The 15,665-nt window shown below is 32.5% G+C and overlaps 1 protein-coding gene across 1 annotated transcript in view; it reads left to right on the top strand.

The window, feature by feature from the left end:
- LOC140436346 (peroxisomal acyl-coenzyme A oxidase 3-like) overlaps positions 1–15,231 on the top strand; it is a 29,956-nt gene extending 14,725 nt beyond the window's left edge. Inside the window, exons 4-9 of the mRNA XM_072525074.1 lie at positions 1,552–1,831; positions 7,441–7,672; positions 9,017–9,253; positions 9,329–9,483; positions 10,570–10,860; positions 15,062–15,231. Of these exons, the coding sequence (XP_072381175.1) occupies positions 1,552–1,831; positions 7,441–7,672; positions 9,017–9,253; positions 9,329–9,483; positions 10,570–10,860; positions 15,062–15,178 (1,312 nt within the window). The 3' untranslated portion in view covers positions 15,179–15,231. The remainder of the gene's footprint in view (positions 1–1,551; positions 1,832–7,440; positions 7,673–9,016; positions 9,254–9,328; positions 9,484–10,569; positions 10,861–15,061) is intronic.
- Positions 15,232–15,665: the final 434 nt, after the last annotated feature.

Here is a 15,665-nt window from a genome sequence, read left to right as displayed (position 1 = left end):
GTGCTATTTCTTTTATTGAAAGACGCAAGTCTCCGAAGGCTCAGGTCAAAAAATCAACAGATGGTGGCCGGGTGTCAGCGCGCTCGAAGACAACAATACGAATATAGTATTTTTAGGAAATAAAAATATATAGAGGGTTTTATACACGAGAATATTTGATGATATTAAATTATGAAAAAACTAAATAGGTACTCATCTACTTTTTGCTATATACAAAAGTTGTCTGCCAATTTTTAATTCGTTAAATATAAATAACAAAGATCATTGAAGGTACTGCGTCATGCGCCAATGTTTTTCTTTTATTTCCTTTTACAATAACATTATCTTTAAAATGCAGTTTACAAATCCTATAATTATTATAAAGTGAATCCATTTTGAATAACAAATCTTCTCGTCTGCAAGCTTCTATCCACACTTTGGCACTACAAATTTTTAACAGAACAAATTTTAAACAAAGAACTTTTTTTGTATTTATAAATAATACTTTATTACTTACAACTATAAGAGTATTAGTATATTGTAAGTAATGAAATATTTAACTTTTGTCAATATCTAATCTTATAAATTTACAGTTTTCTCCTGACTAAGTCACAAAAATGTCACTAAATATTGAGATATGCAACAAATAAAGTTTTAATATTTTTTATTTGTAATTCCCATTTAAAACTCATAAATATTTTATGTAATTCGATCCATATATTTGATCATTTTTATTTATATTTAACGAATTAAAAATAGGCAGACAACTTTTGTATATAGCAAAAAGTAGATGAGTACCTATTTAGTTTTTTCATAATTTAATGTAAGTTTGTTTATTTGCAACCATATTTTTGCAATTTTGAAGTCTTGTTCTGTTGTAATTTTAAGATTTTCCCAATTATCGGTCTAATTATGTTTCCAACAATTTTTAGTTTGAGCATTTTAGTAATTTCTTTGTTTCGTTTAAGAGCGCAGGCGCAAAATTTCGGACCAATGCTTTTTAACATTTTTTTGGAATCCTGAGAAAACCAACAAATATTTTTAAAAAATTTAAACACAGAATGAAAGATTACAATATTACCGAGGGCCGAAAGTTCCTTAGAATAAACAAAAAATTTTTTTGAATGAGATATTTGAAATTAAACATCACACTTAATTTTCTCTTTTTTTTTCACCCCTGTAACTTATTAAAATAAACATTATAGAAGTTTTCGGGGACTTTTGGCCCTCAGTAATAATGTGGTCTTTCATTCTGCGTTTAAATTTTTCAAAATACTTGTTTCAGGATTCGAAAAAAATGAATACATTTAAAAAGCATTTGCCCGAAATTTTGCGCCTACGCTCTTAAGAATTTATATTGTGTGATATGCCCACTGACTATTAATTTTCTGGTTGTTAGCTGTCATTGGCGGCTTGACCACGTAACTTCAAAGGACTGTCGCTTCTCTGTGTTCGGTTGTTCTCTGATTATAACTGAAAGAAAAAAAAAAGTGTCAGACGCTCCTTGAAAAGAAGAAAAATCTATTTATAGCACTAATAAACATTTACATAATGGCTTTTGTTTGGTTTCAGTTTTGTACAATTTACAAACTACGAAATACCCAGAACCAACTTACTCAACAAAATAGCAGACGTGTCTGAAGATGGGCGTTACATAACTCCGATGAAAGACCCGAACAGAAGACACGGGGCTGCTTTAGGATCTCTGTCTGCGGGAAGAGTAAACGTTGCTACTATCGTTGAAGGTTTAGCAACTAAAGCCATCACGATAGCGGTACGATATGCGGCAGTAAGAAAGCAATTCGGGCCAAGTGGAAAAGAGGAGATATCGATACTGGAATATCAAAGCCATGTAAGTATAAAATAACCAAAATATCCTATTTTGCAATTTTTCGTTTGTTAATTTATATTTAAATGGGAATAAGCCACAATTAAAGGTTAAAATACGTTTATTGACGTTTCAATTTCCACTTCGGAAATCGTTCTCAAAATACAAACATTAGTAAATTAAACAAATTTTGTTTTTTGTTACTTAGTGAAAAATTCTTCTAATAATTTAATTTTATCTGACTTATCTATATTGACAATTCAGACATACCTTATACATTTTAAAGTAGACGACTTTAAAATGATATAGCCAATATTGTTGAGTTGCGTTCCTGGGACGACTTTACTTATAAGATAGTTCATTCGATTACATGAAATCAACTTTAACTTGAGAATATCCGTCAGAAAAGATCATAACATGTAATTCGTCTTTAAAAAGACAAATACATGCCATGATGATAGTAAAAGTCTCTTGTTAGTGATTCCATAGTAAATTATGAGGGGAAAAAAACCAGGAAAAAAACCTCATAATACTATCCCGACATGGTAAGTATTTGATCGTGCATTTAGTTTACCTTCAATAAACACCAAATTCCGATTTTATATGTTTGTTATTTAAAAAACATATATGATGTATTCTCTATATGTTACTGACTTACCAATACTGGTATTTTCCTTTTAATAACTTCCTCTTTTAATATGGGTAACCAGATCCTACTACATTCTGCCGAGGAATTCGCGACACAATTGGTCTCATTTAGCATAATTAGAGCCGCTTCTTTGATTTTTTTTCTCTTTTTTTTTTCTTTTTTTTTACCATCCGTTTCTTTTAGGACTATAAACTAGAAACGGATGGTAAAAAGAGAAAAATCAAAGAAGCGGCTCTAACTTTCGAAAGAGTTAACCTTACCAATGTTATTAGATGCGACAGAATATCTAGTTCTGCCATGGCATTATAAAGTGCGCTTTTGTCTACACTGTCATAAACGCTTTTAATATCTATGAAGAGGTGGTGGGTATCGATTCCATATTCATATGGCTTTTCTAAGGTTTGTCTGAGAAGGAAAATCTGATTAATTGTTGACCTTTCTTTTCGGAATCCACATTGGTATTTGCTTATTTTTTCCTCAGTATATACTAGTAAACGATCATAAAGTATATAAGCTAGTAATTTGTAAGCCGTATTTAAGAGGGTAATGCCTCGATAGTTGTCACATAGTGGATCCCCTTTCTTGTAAATAGGTATTACCTATTCACAAGGTATTTGCTTTAAACCATCAGCTACAAAATCAAGATTTTTGGGACAGGATAATATTTTTTAAAGATGAGAAAATTTTTCAATCTTCTAAAAAGGGCAAGATTGGGGTGTATAGACCAGATAATAATAGATTTAATTATCTATATGTTGATAGATATTGAGCAGCTGGTCATTTTAGCGGCAATAACGTATGGTCCTAAAGTTTTGGGAAAAATTTCAAAAGCATATAACTCTGACCACAGTAATCTTATATTTTTATTAAATTATTCAACAATTTAACTTAACTATTCTTATTATAAATCAAAATTCAAATGACAGACAAGGGACCATTATTTTCGATATGCCTAATAATTCCCCTGACACGTTGCATCATCCTTTGGACGACCTCGGCGTCAATTTATCTAATTTTTGTATATATGCGGCGTCTTAACTGTTCCTGATTTTGTGCTTCCCATCCGTTATTATAGACTTTCCGACTTAATATTGCCCAGAACTCTTTAACTGGACGAGCCTGAGGCAGGTTGGAGGGATTGTCTGCTTTCGGTACAAAGGTAATGTTGTTAGTTTCGTACCAGTCCCTTGTGATCCTCGCGTAATGACATGAAGCAAGATCTGGCCAAAAGACTATTTGATCATCTGCATGATGTGTGTTCACAAACTGAAACAATTTAGAGAGACATTTTTGAATATAAATATTTGCATTTAAGGCTTCGCCTCGAACAACACCAATGTAGGGCTGTGAGATAAAGCCAGCCTCAGAAATTGCACAGCATACCAAAATTTTGTCCTCAAATTTTTTCTTACTTTTGAATTTTATTTCATCAGGTACATTTTCGTAATCGTTCGTGTAAAATCCATCGTTACCCTTCATCTCATAGTTGGACAAAGTAAAATATTTTTCATCGTCCATCACGATCAACTTGTTGACAAAATGCACTCGCCTTAACGGAGCGACAACATCTCGGAATTCTCTCTAATTGATCCTCTGTGTATTTTGGAGCTTTCCTTTCTTTTCCGGTAGATAATATTGTTACTCGATAGGGTCCTGTATACTGTGGTCTTTCCAATATAAAATCTTCTGGCCAGTTTTCGCTGGGAGACCCCAATTTTGTTCTTAGCTGCTTCAATCAGTCTTGCCTCTCTTATATGGTTCAAAATCCGCGGTCGGCCACTTTTACGCAAGTTAACACCATGGTATCCCTTCTTCACATTCTCTGATTGTGCGATAAATTGTCGATTTGCTTATGTTTCTCGATAAATATTAACAATATCTCGTTTCAACATTCGCCCAACCATATTATAAACACCTCGACGAATATCAATTTTATAAGACATTTTGCAGAGCACAAACCAAAATATTCTGCTTTGTTTATTAAATGTCAATAACTGATGGCATTTCAATTCCATGGTCTTCTTTGTTAAATGCATTTTTCTTCTCAATCAGACCAGGTGAAATTTTTCCCAAAACTTTAGGACCATACGTTATGGATGGGGGATGGATTTCATCTAGAGAATTATTGATGTATTGATGGCAGGTTTGTTGGGCAGACTTATCTGAATATTTTAGAAAACATTATGTTTTCCAGTGTAGAACAGTTGTATCCAGAAACTAATTTTATCCTCCAACAGAAAATTGTCCTGTTCACACTGCAAATATAATAAACCAGTGGCTCCACGATAACAATATCGAAACCTAACCATGGCCCAGCTACAGTCCAGATTTAAACCCAATCGAGAATGTGTGGGAAGTTATTATAAAACGGTTGTATCGGCGTAATTTTATATCTCAAAATCCTGAATAGCTGTGGCACGGTATACAACAGGTTTGGGAAGAGCTCTCTGAACAAGACAATTTCATATTTCCTTTCAAGCAGATGAACCGAAGACTACAAGCTGTTGTCAATGCTGATGCAGATCAAAATATTAATTTAATTTTTACATACCTAAATTTAGTCTAGTTTTGGTCTTCCAGATCCTCGCTCTCGTTTATGTTAAAATGTTTTGCTGCCTCTGATAGTGCCCAGTTATCTTTTAATTTGGTTACAATTCTTGCTTTAATATATTGTTAAGTCGTTTGTTTTATTCCTTAATAATATAAAAAATAATAACAACAGCCCCATTTTATGTAAAAACTATCATTTATATACTCTTTATAAAATGCGGGAATTCAAAATAATATCAAAATTTGGACCTTATAGTCCGGTAAAATAAGGATGCAACCTCGGAATGAAAGATAATAAGCTGAAAATTTGCATACGTCTTTATTTTGATGGTATAAAACTTACCTCAAAAGTCTCATATAATCACGTGTCCGCGACTTAAGATATTTAAGGTCAAAGGTCACGAAAATGAGTTTTCTGCAAATATCTCGTTTCCCTTACACTTTATGACATTTAAGGTAGTAAGAAAAATTGTAGAATGGAAAATTCTCTTCAATTTTTGTCTCAAGTACTTTTATGTACCTTCAACCTTTCTTAAGATAGAGCGCAAAGAGTGGGGGACCGCTTACCTGTGTATACGGTAACGCGAAGTCAGCCAGTAGGATTCAATAAATAATAAGTTATATAGTTAATTATTCACTTAAAATATTATCATTAAATTTTTATTATTTATTATTTAATAAACTATAGTTATAGATATTAATTATAAAATATATATTTTTTATATAATATTTATTTTATTTTTAACAAACATTCAATATTAAATGAAATATTTCAAATGAACTTTAATGATATTTTTAACAGCTGTATACACAATAAATTAAGATAAGTGCAGAATTCAACAATAATCATTTTTATATTTAATTAAATACTGAAAAAATTATATTTATTATTTTTTTAAATTATATATTTATTTATTAATCCAATAATCGATTTACTATAGTTACAAATATAATATATATTCTTTTATTATGTATGGTTAATATTTTTGTATTAATTTTCTACTTCATCGTCTTCTTCTTCTTCTTCTTCTTCCTCTGACTGCTCAATTTTGGATTCATCATCATCATTCTCGTTTATTAAAATATCAGAATAAAAATATTCAAGAATATCAGGTGCATATTCACTTTCTTCATTGAAATCATCTGAAGTTGATGAAGCATTTAGACATGATTGTCCATTACACTGCCCACAAATTAAAGTACATTGCAATCCTGATTTCCTGCATCCGCAATTAGAACCACAACCATTCTTGCAATTGCAAAATATTGTATTCAGCAGTTCTTCTGGTGCTGGCGGTATTGCAGCAATTGAATGTTTACTTATATACACGTTTCTACACTCAACATGCACCATTACAGAAGTCAAAGTATTTAAATAATTTATATGACCGTCATTTCTTTCAATACTTGCAGTTTTTAATGTTTGTAAGCCACGCACAACACTCACAGAGACACCTTCTGATATTAACTTGTTACAAATAAAACACAAATCAGCCATTGCAATTAAAAATATTCACTCAAAATTATACGTCTGTCGATGCTAAGATGTCGTTTTCAACTGAACGATAAAATAAATTTTTTTCGGTAAAGACATACTAACGCAGAGAAATAGCTCTACCCTACCATTCCCATCATCAAGTGAAATATCCCTCCACCGCTATTGTGCGTATATACATAGAAGTCCCAAACTCATTCGCCACGGTGTGTAGAGAGTCATATTAAAAAAACCGGTTAGGTCATATATAACAAAGGAGCATCTGCTACAGCTTCGCAGAAACAGCAACCGCCGTACAAGAGATTTGTATTTCGAGATATAATATTCGTAGTAATATGGACGAAAAGTATTTTATTTAATATTGTATGTTTGTTAAAAATAAAATAAATATTATATAAAAAATATATATTTTATAATTAATATCTATTAATATAGTTTAATAAATAATGAATAATAAAAATTTCATGATAATAATAGTATTTTAAGTGAATAATTAACTATATAACTTATTATTTATTGAATCCTACTGGCTGACTTCGCGTTACCGTATACACAGGTAAGCGGTCCCCCACTCTTTGCGCTCTACCTTAAGAAAGGTTGAAGGTACATAAAAGTACTTGAGACAAAAATTGAAGAGAATTTTCCATTCTACAATTTTTCTTACCATCTTAAATGTCATAAAGTGTAAGGGAAACGAGATATTTGCAGAAAACTCATTTTCGTGACCTTTGACTTTAAATATCTTAAGTCGCGGACACGTGATTATATGAGACTTTTGAGGTAAGTCTTATACCATCAAAATAAAGACGTATGCAAATTTTCAGCTTATTATCTTTCATTCCGAGGTTTGCCCCCTTTTTTGCCTTATTTTACTGGATTATTAATAATTATTACAATTTATGAATTAGCATATATAATCAATTAAGATTTTCATTTAAGCAACTTCGGTTGATACCATATTTAGCAGCAACATATATCATAAGAAATTTCAACACTTATTTCACACAAATAATATATGAATTTACTATGAACACCTCGTTACCAAATGCACTTGAAGTGGGAATCGAAATTCACGCTGTTTCTTCAGCGACAAAACCAATGGCTGGCTGGATACTGCGAGATGCCGTACAAGAATGCAGGGAGTGTTGTGGTGGACACGGTTATCTTCAGGGTAAGATAAACCTAATATAAGTAAAAATATAATCTTCTTTTGTTTCCTTTTTGATTTTTGACCAATTTTCTTTTTTTTTATTTATTCACTTACTTTCACCGTAGTTTAAATTGTAGTATATCTTCGTTTAATGAGCAAAGACGCCATTGGTGGTTTCCTCAGAGGAAACCAATCAATATTAATATGATTCACGTGTATGCACCTACAACATAAGGAACAAAAGAAGAGGTAGAAGAACTATACAATAGCATTAATCGTAAATATATAATAATAAGTCGTAAAAAGGTTGAAAAAGCAAGACCTAACATTGTCATGGGTGACTTCAAAGCCAAAGTTGGGGCCAGCAAAACATCATCTGCAATTGGACCATTTGGACCTGGAAACTGGAAAGATATTGAAGATTTTTGCGGAAGCAAATCAATTAGTAATAATGAACACCTGGTTTAAGCCACACCCAAGAAAATTGTGTTTTCTGTTCTTATGTATGGAGCAGAGGCATGGACACTCACTGATGCGTCTTGCAGACGGTTGCAGTCTTTCGAGATGTGGTGCTATCGTCGCATGCTCAGAATATCATATGTACATCATATAACTAACGACGCAGTAATGCAACGTTTACAAAAAGAACCTGAAATCTTGAAATCCATTAAAGAAAGAAAGTTAGTATACTTCGGACATATAGTGAGAAATACAAATAAATACAGAATCCCACTATTGATATTAGAAGGAAAAATAGAAGGAAATAGAGGACGAGGACTCTGCCGAATATCCTGGCTTAAGAATTTGAGACAGTGGACAGGTATGACCACCACATACCTATTTCGAACAGCTGCTAATAAAATACAATAGGCCATTGAGGTAGGCAACATCCATAGAGGATAGGCACTAGCAGAAGAAGAAGAAGGAAATTGTACACCTGGAAATCTCCACAGGATTCTATGAAAAGGATTGTAAGAAATCAGATTGATTACATGCTAGTCAATAAGAGGTATAAAAACAGCTGTATATATGTCAAAACATACATGGGGGCAGACCTAAATTCTAATTATGTACCAGTTGTAGGTAATTTCAAAGTCAGAATGAAGAAGGTTACAAGTAAGTCGATGAAAAAGTATAATGTTAGAAAACTGAAAGATCCCTATGTTCGACTGAAGGTGAGTGAAAACCTCAGTATAACGTTCAGAATAGACAGGCACCCTAAGAAGAAGATCCATTGTCTTATTAACTTTTATCATGTTATCGTTTCTTCATTGTTAAACTGAATGTCGTCACGAACAATTTATTCTTCAAACATTCCACTTAATCCTTAAAACACGTAATTCTTAACCAAAAATGATATTTTAGCTGCTGGTCTAGGGGAAGTTAGAGATGTCCTTGATCCTAATCTAACTGTCGAAGGAGAAAACCATGTACTGATACAACAAACTGTCAATTGGCTTCTTAAATTAGCACCACAAATGCTTAAAAGGCGGCAAATATCTAGTCCAATGCATTCAATTAATTTCTTATCGAACGGTTTGAGCATTTTGAATGATAGTAGATTTGATTCTATAGAAATCGACGAAGTTTCTCACCCAAACAGTAAGTTTTTCTGTATTTTATTATAAGCATAGTTCAGAGAAATTTTCTTATGTACTTAATTTATTCGAATTGTAGGTATTATCAAAACATTCCAGTGGATAGTTGTATATCTATTGAAAGCTACTCACGACAAAGTTGGAGAAGAGTTGAAGGCTGGAAAGGATTTGTTCGAAGCCAAAAATAACAGTCAAGTGTACTACGGGAAGAGTCTAGGAATAGCATTTATTCAAGTAAGTTTTATTGTGTTCAAAATACAAATGTAAACGTCAGTTTAACAATTGTGCATTAGGTCTCAATAATTGGTGACACCTTTTATTTATTACTTCGTTTTTCTTTGGTTCGGGGATTAGGTGAAGTATACATAGATTAAGTTACTTTATTTAATTCGCTTATTACAAAAAAACTCCCTAATAGTAACTGAAGAACCATTATTGTTAAGTATAGGTTGGTACAATAATGTAGGTTGGCTATAGTGTACTTATGACTTACGTCAAAGTCAACGAATATAAAAATTGTAAGCAAGACAAGATGGTTGTAATATGTTGTTCTAAATAATAAAGAAATAATCCATTAATAATATACTTATTTTGTTATTTATAAACTAAATATTAAAAAATTATAATAATAATAATAGTCTCCCGTTATTATACCGCTTCGCGGCTTTGAGAGTATAGCAGGGTAGTCTGCTATATATAGGGCCTACGGTATACAAGGAAGGTAACATGGCCAGTGCTACGCTTCAACCGCCTATTATTACCCCTGGTTTTACCCAAGGTACTCATTTTATTCAAGCTGAGTCGACCTGGGGCCTATAGACATTTTTAAAAATGTCTAGTTGTTCTTGCCGGCGGTAGGATTCGAACTCCGGACCACCGGCATGCGAGGCAAGCATCCTACCGCTTGCGCTACGCAGGCCCTGGGCTGCGCATTAGTTTATTATAAATAAACTAATAATTTTGGCCTACAATAATATAGATATCGCTTACAAACATACTTGCCCAATTACTCTCATCAAAAGGACGCCACAGCTGTTTTTGTACAGCAACAGATGTTCTAGAGATCGCCAGCGAAGGTATGAACGCTGAGTCAGCGCTTTCAACATAAAATTCCAAAAAAATAGGACTAGTAAAGCGTTGATAGAACGCCAGGTAGAATTTTCGAAATAATTATAGGACCGTAATTACAGCCACATAATAGTATTATTGAATCTTTTCAATAGATATCAACATATGTGTAGATCTTGTATATACGACATTTAAAAAAACTACAAATCATACAGCTATTCATTTTTGTTCTAATATTACATTAATTTTCAGCATTTCTTCTTACAAAGAATGTTGGTAACCATCTCCGAAGCCGAAGATCCTGCTATAAAGGCTGTTCTCACGAAGATCTTTTCACTGTTTGGATTGTGGTCCATAGAAAAATGGCACATGGCGACTCTATATAAAGGAGGATTCGCTTCGAGTCCTTTAGCGCCGACTTTAATCCAAGATGCGATTTTAAAATTATGCGCCGATTTGAAAGACGATGCTGTAGGTCTAGTAGACGCAATCGCCGTTCCGGACTCTATTTTGAGGTCCTGTTTGGGTTCTTCCGACGGACAAGTAAGTTATTCACTATAGTAATCGTATAAAAAACTGTATTGTTAAAAAATATCACACTGAGCACAGATAAAAAAGATAGATTAATAGATCACAAACTTAAGGTATAATAGAGCAAGTTAATCAACAGATAAATTAGAGCACCTTATAAAGTTTACTGGAATGCTGCTGTCATATAATAAATACACGTTGGTTTTAGACTCAGTCAAATACTTCAGTTAGATCTATAAAGCACATATTTGCCGGTTTATTATATTTTCGGTTTTGTTTCAATAATTTTCATTGTTAGTTTTCCAGTAGTTACCTTTAACCCATTACCGCCCAGCGTACCTGCACGGGTATGGCAAATATATTTTTCTGCTGACGCCATATATGGTTGAAAATCTCAATATCTGGGACACAAGACGCTTCTACATGGTTTTATCTCTCAGACGGTGTAACAGATTACTGTATTTTTTCGCGTGGTTTTAAGATACAGCACTATGAAAAAGCCATTGCAGTTGTGATTTGAGGTTAAAGTAGTACGTAAACATTTTTTATCAATAATGTTCTGTATTCAAGAATTTATTATGTTACATGCCTGAAATTTGTTTTATTATATGTGTAAGAATATTGAGTGAATATAATTTTCTCACATATTTGTTTTACCTCGGAGATTTAATAACCTAAACTTCTTTGTTTCTGCTTGGGTACATTTTGCAAAAGGGTATACAAAATAATCATTAATATATTACATCAATCAATAATAATTTACATCTTTTTTAGATCTGAAATTCTACGATGAGTCTTCCTGAAATAACCACGTCTGCATTTTATGGAAAAAGGGATCAAACGCTTGCAGCAGTTGTAAATGATATTGAAAATGTAGAGATTACCAATAGTGCTGAAATAGATCTGGTAATAATTCCATCAAATGTTGATGACCCAAACGGATGAGGAGGAGTTTGATGAAGATGATTTGATAATCCAAATTCCTAACGATGTTCCTGGGGAATTTGAAGTTATTATTGACGAGTCCGAAGATGAGGATGACTATAGAACGGTGGATGATCCTAACTACGATGATTTTGATAATAGAGATGACCCGGATGAAACAGATGATGACATTCCATTGTCAAAACGAATAAAATCATCAAAGAGGGAACTGAAAGCTAACAAACTTCCAAAAAAGAACTAACTGAAGAAGCCCGGTAATCGCAAATGGTGTCGTAAAACAGTGAATACGAGCATGAGTGGTACATTACAAGTTTTTGAAAAGTTATTTGATGATAAAGTTGTAAATCATATTGTAGAGCAAACCAATCTGTACGCAACAGCCTCCAATAATCATCATTTTATAATTACAAAAGATAAAATTAAAATTTTTGTTGGAATTCTTCTTTTTACCGGGTACCATTAAATTATCCCGTGAAAGGATGTATTGAAATTTGGGTAAAGATTTGAATGTTCCATTTATTTCCAACGCAATGAGTGGAAATAGGTTTACAGAAATTAAAAAGTATATACATTTGGCAGACTAAACTCAACAAAATTGATAAAATGTCTAAACTACGACCGCTTATGGATTTACTGAATGCTAAGTTTCAACAATGGGGCATTTTTCATGAAAATTTATCCATCGATGAGGCAATGGTCAAATACTTTGGCCACAATTCGGCAAAGCAATTCATCAAATCAAAGCCCGTACATTTTGGTTACAAGGATTGGATGTTGTACAGTTTTACTGGCTACTGTTATGCTTTTTATATGTACAGCGGAACTAAGCCTTTAGCTAACGAAGAACAGATGAAACCGAAAAAGTCTAAACTGCCACTAGGATCACAAGTTGTTTTAGACCTCCTGAGTATTATTACAGTTCCAACTGATCACATAATATTTTTCGATAACTATTTTGCGAGAAAAATTTTTAGTGACATTGAAACGAAAAAGTATCAGAGCTACGGGCACAGTTCGTGATAATCGTATCAAAAAATGTCCTCTTATACAAGGCAAAGAGATGAAGAAAAAAGATCGTGGATATTATGATCATTGCTACGATGAAGACAGTGCTATATTATTTGTAAGATGGAACGACAACAGTGCTTTAACCATAGGTACCAATTACGATACCATAGAGCCCCTTGCACAAGTAAAGCGTTGGTGTGCAAAACAAAAAGAGAAAGTAGCAGTGTCACAACCTCAGTTATTCAAATCCTACAATTTATCAATGGGGGGTGTGGACTTACTCGATCAAAGGGTAAATAATTACAGAATCGGCATACATGGAAAAAAATGGTGGTGGGTATTCTTTGCCCATATGATAAATGTTACAGTTGTCACTATATGGGATTACAAATGAAAATGACAAAATAGATTTGCTACTATTTTAAGGAAATACTGTCCGCCATTACTGCAGAGCTTTCAATCAAGCCATACAAAGACGATCCACATCTATCAAACCATCTGGTTCGCTGCCAAAGAGTATAGTGGATACTCCTGATGACCATTTTCCTAAAAGAACCACGAACCTTCGAAGATGTCGCCAATGCCACATGAGAGTTAGATGGATGTGTGAAAAATGCAATATAACTCTGTGCACTGAGCAGAGAGAGTGTTTTAAAATATTTCACTCATAATTAATTAGTTATGTGTATGTATGTATTTTTAATAAATGTTTCCTTGGTCTGTATGCATTTTTATATTCAATATTTTTACTGGTTATATATAATTATATTTTATATATTTTATACTTATTATACCAGTGTACCTGGTTGGGTACACTATTTTTTTTTCAAAAATCAAATTTAAAAATGTACAAAATATTGTTTTATATAATTATGATCATAATTAAAAGCAACTCCTAAAGGATTTAGGTATTTTTAGTTTCTCTTTTGGCGGTGGGCATTAATGGGTTAAAATAGTATTTAAAGAAAAGAAAGAGAGCTCTTATGATCGGTGTTCTTTAAAATTAACTTTATTACTGTTATCTGGGATTCTATGGTCTAAACTGATCTTCTGTATTACTTTTTTTAAATTGCTTAGTAAAAATGTGTTCTATATATTTACGCATTTTATTTTTTTCTTAATATTCACCTGTTGACAATTGGTTTTTACTTTCTTTTTTCAATGCTATTTCATTTCATTTTTCTGTGGTCTTACGAACCTTTATATTTGTTTTTGTTGGTCATACAAGTCTGTATATAATATCTTTGTAAAATTTTCCAGTTCTCTTTGTTCTTGTTACTACAACGTATGTTTAGTTTCTTATGGTCTTGTGGTTCTCGTGGATTTTTTTCAGAATTCAGTAATCGGGTATTTTGGCGTCAACTTAGGTCCGAGAGTCAAACCGTTGCACTGTTCTTACATAAAATGGGCCGCTTGTTCTTTCCCCATGCTCAGAATTTTTCTACATATACATATATAGAAAAATTCCAGTTGGATTTCCTACATGTCCTGAAAATTTCGTGAATATAAAAACTTAATATTTTGTTTCAAATTTAATTATTTATTTCGATTTAGTCTGACGTCCTGATTCAAAAAGTATATATATATATATATATATATATATATATATATATATATATATATAATATATGTGCTTATGAGAAAATGCATCCTTTGGCAGGAAAATGGAAAAAACTGTAATTTATTTTACCCTTGATCATCATTTAAAAATTCGTTAATCGGGTATATTGGCGTCAATTTAGGTCCGAGAGTCAAACCGTTGCACTTTCCTTACATAAAATTTGTCGTCTGTTCATCTTCCATGCTCAAAATTTTCCTAAATCTAACGGTTCGTGAGAAAAAAGTCCACTTGAATGCCTATATGTCCTGAAAATTTCGTTAAAGAAAAAAGTTAATATTTCGTTCCAAATTTAATTTATTTCGATTAAGCCTGACATGCTGATTCAAAAAATATCATGTGCATATGAGAAAATGCACCAGTTGGCAGGAAAATTTAAAAAACTATAAATGTCCGTTAAAATTTTTCGTCTGCTGTATAACTTTGATCTTATCATATTCTTCATTGTTGTTATCATCATGCATTGGTCTCCGTTCGTTTCTGATGTGGCCTGATTGGTTTTCTACATTACCAACTGGGTGTCTCCAAGTTGTTTTATGTATTTTTACCTATAATATACATCTATATATTCGAGACTACGAATCAAACGATTGTAATCACTAATCAAAATGTTCGTAAAATCTAAAATATTCTATTTTTTAGGTATACAAACGTCTAAAAGAATCAATGACAAAGGATGATTACAACATGAACAGACCACCATGGTGGAAGGATGTTGTTAATTATGCCGAAATCAATCGATCCAAGAGTAAACTATAAGTCTTACGTGATATAAGAAAATTAGTAAATATCTATAAGATAGAGAAAACTATTATAGAATGTTAAAAAATTAATAAATTTTAAATTTTTAACGTAGTTATTTTGGAAAATACCTAATATCTTCTCCTGATGTCTGCCGATTCTGGGTATTCTAAAGTCAATACGATTATTGGAAATATATGCCATGTATTGGGCATAATATCATTGCACATTGTTTTTTTTAGCAGTATTTGTTTTTACGATTAGTGGATTACTAACCTTAATCAACCATCACATTTTATCTGGGCTTGGGACCGGCTATTGTAACCGCAGAGTTACTAAGGGTTGATATTTTTATTTAAAACAAAGAAAAGCGAGGTCTTGTTCTTGTTCTTGTTCTTCCTCTTTATAAGCAATTCTGCTTCTTTATTGGCGGATTAATACCTCTATGAAAGGTTGTCACTCATTCTTTTGCGCGGTCGTCAGATACTTTTTTTGCCGATTGGTA

Source organism: Diabrotica undecimpunctata, chromosome 3, assembly GCF_040954645.1.
Source record: "Diabrotica undecimpunctata isolate CICGRU chromosome 3, icDiaUnde3, whole genome shotgun sequence".
NCBI lineage: Eukaryota > Metazoa > Arthropoda > Insecta > Coleoptera > Chrysomelidae > Diabrotica > Diabrotica undecimpunctata.
The sequence above is the reverse complement of the archived record's forward strand: the minus strand, read 5'-3'. Positions and strand labels throughout refer to the sequence as shown.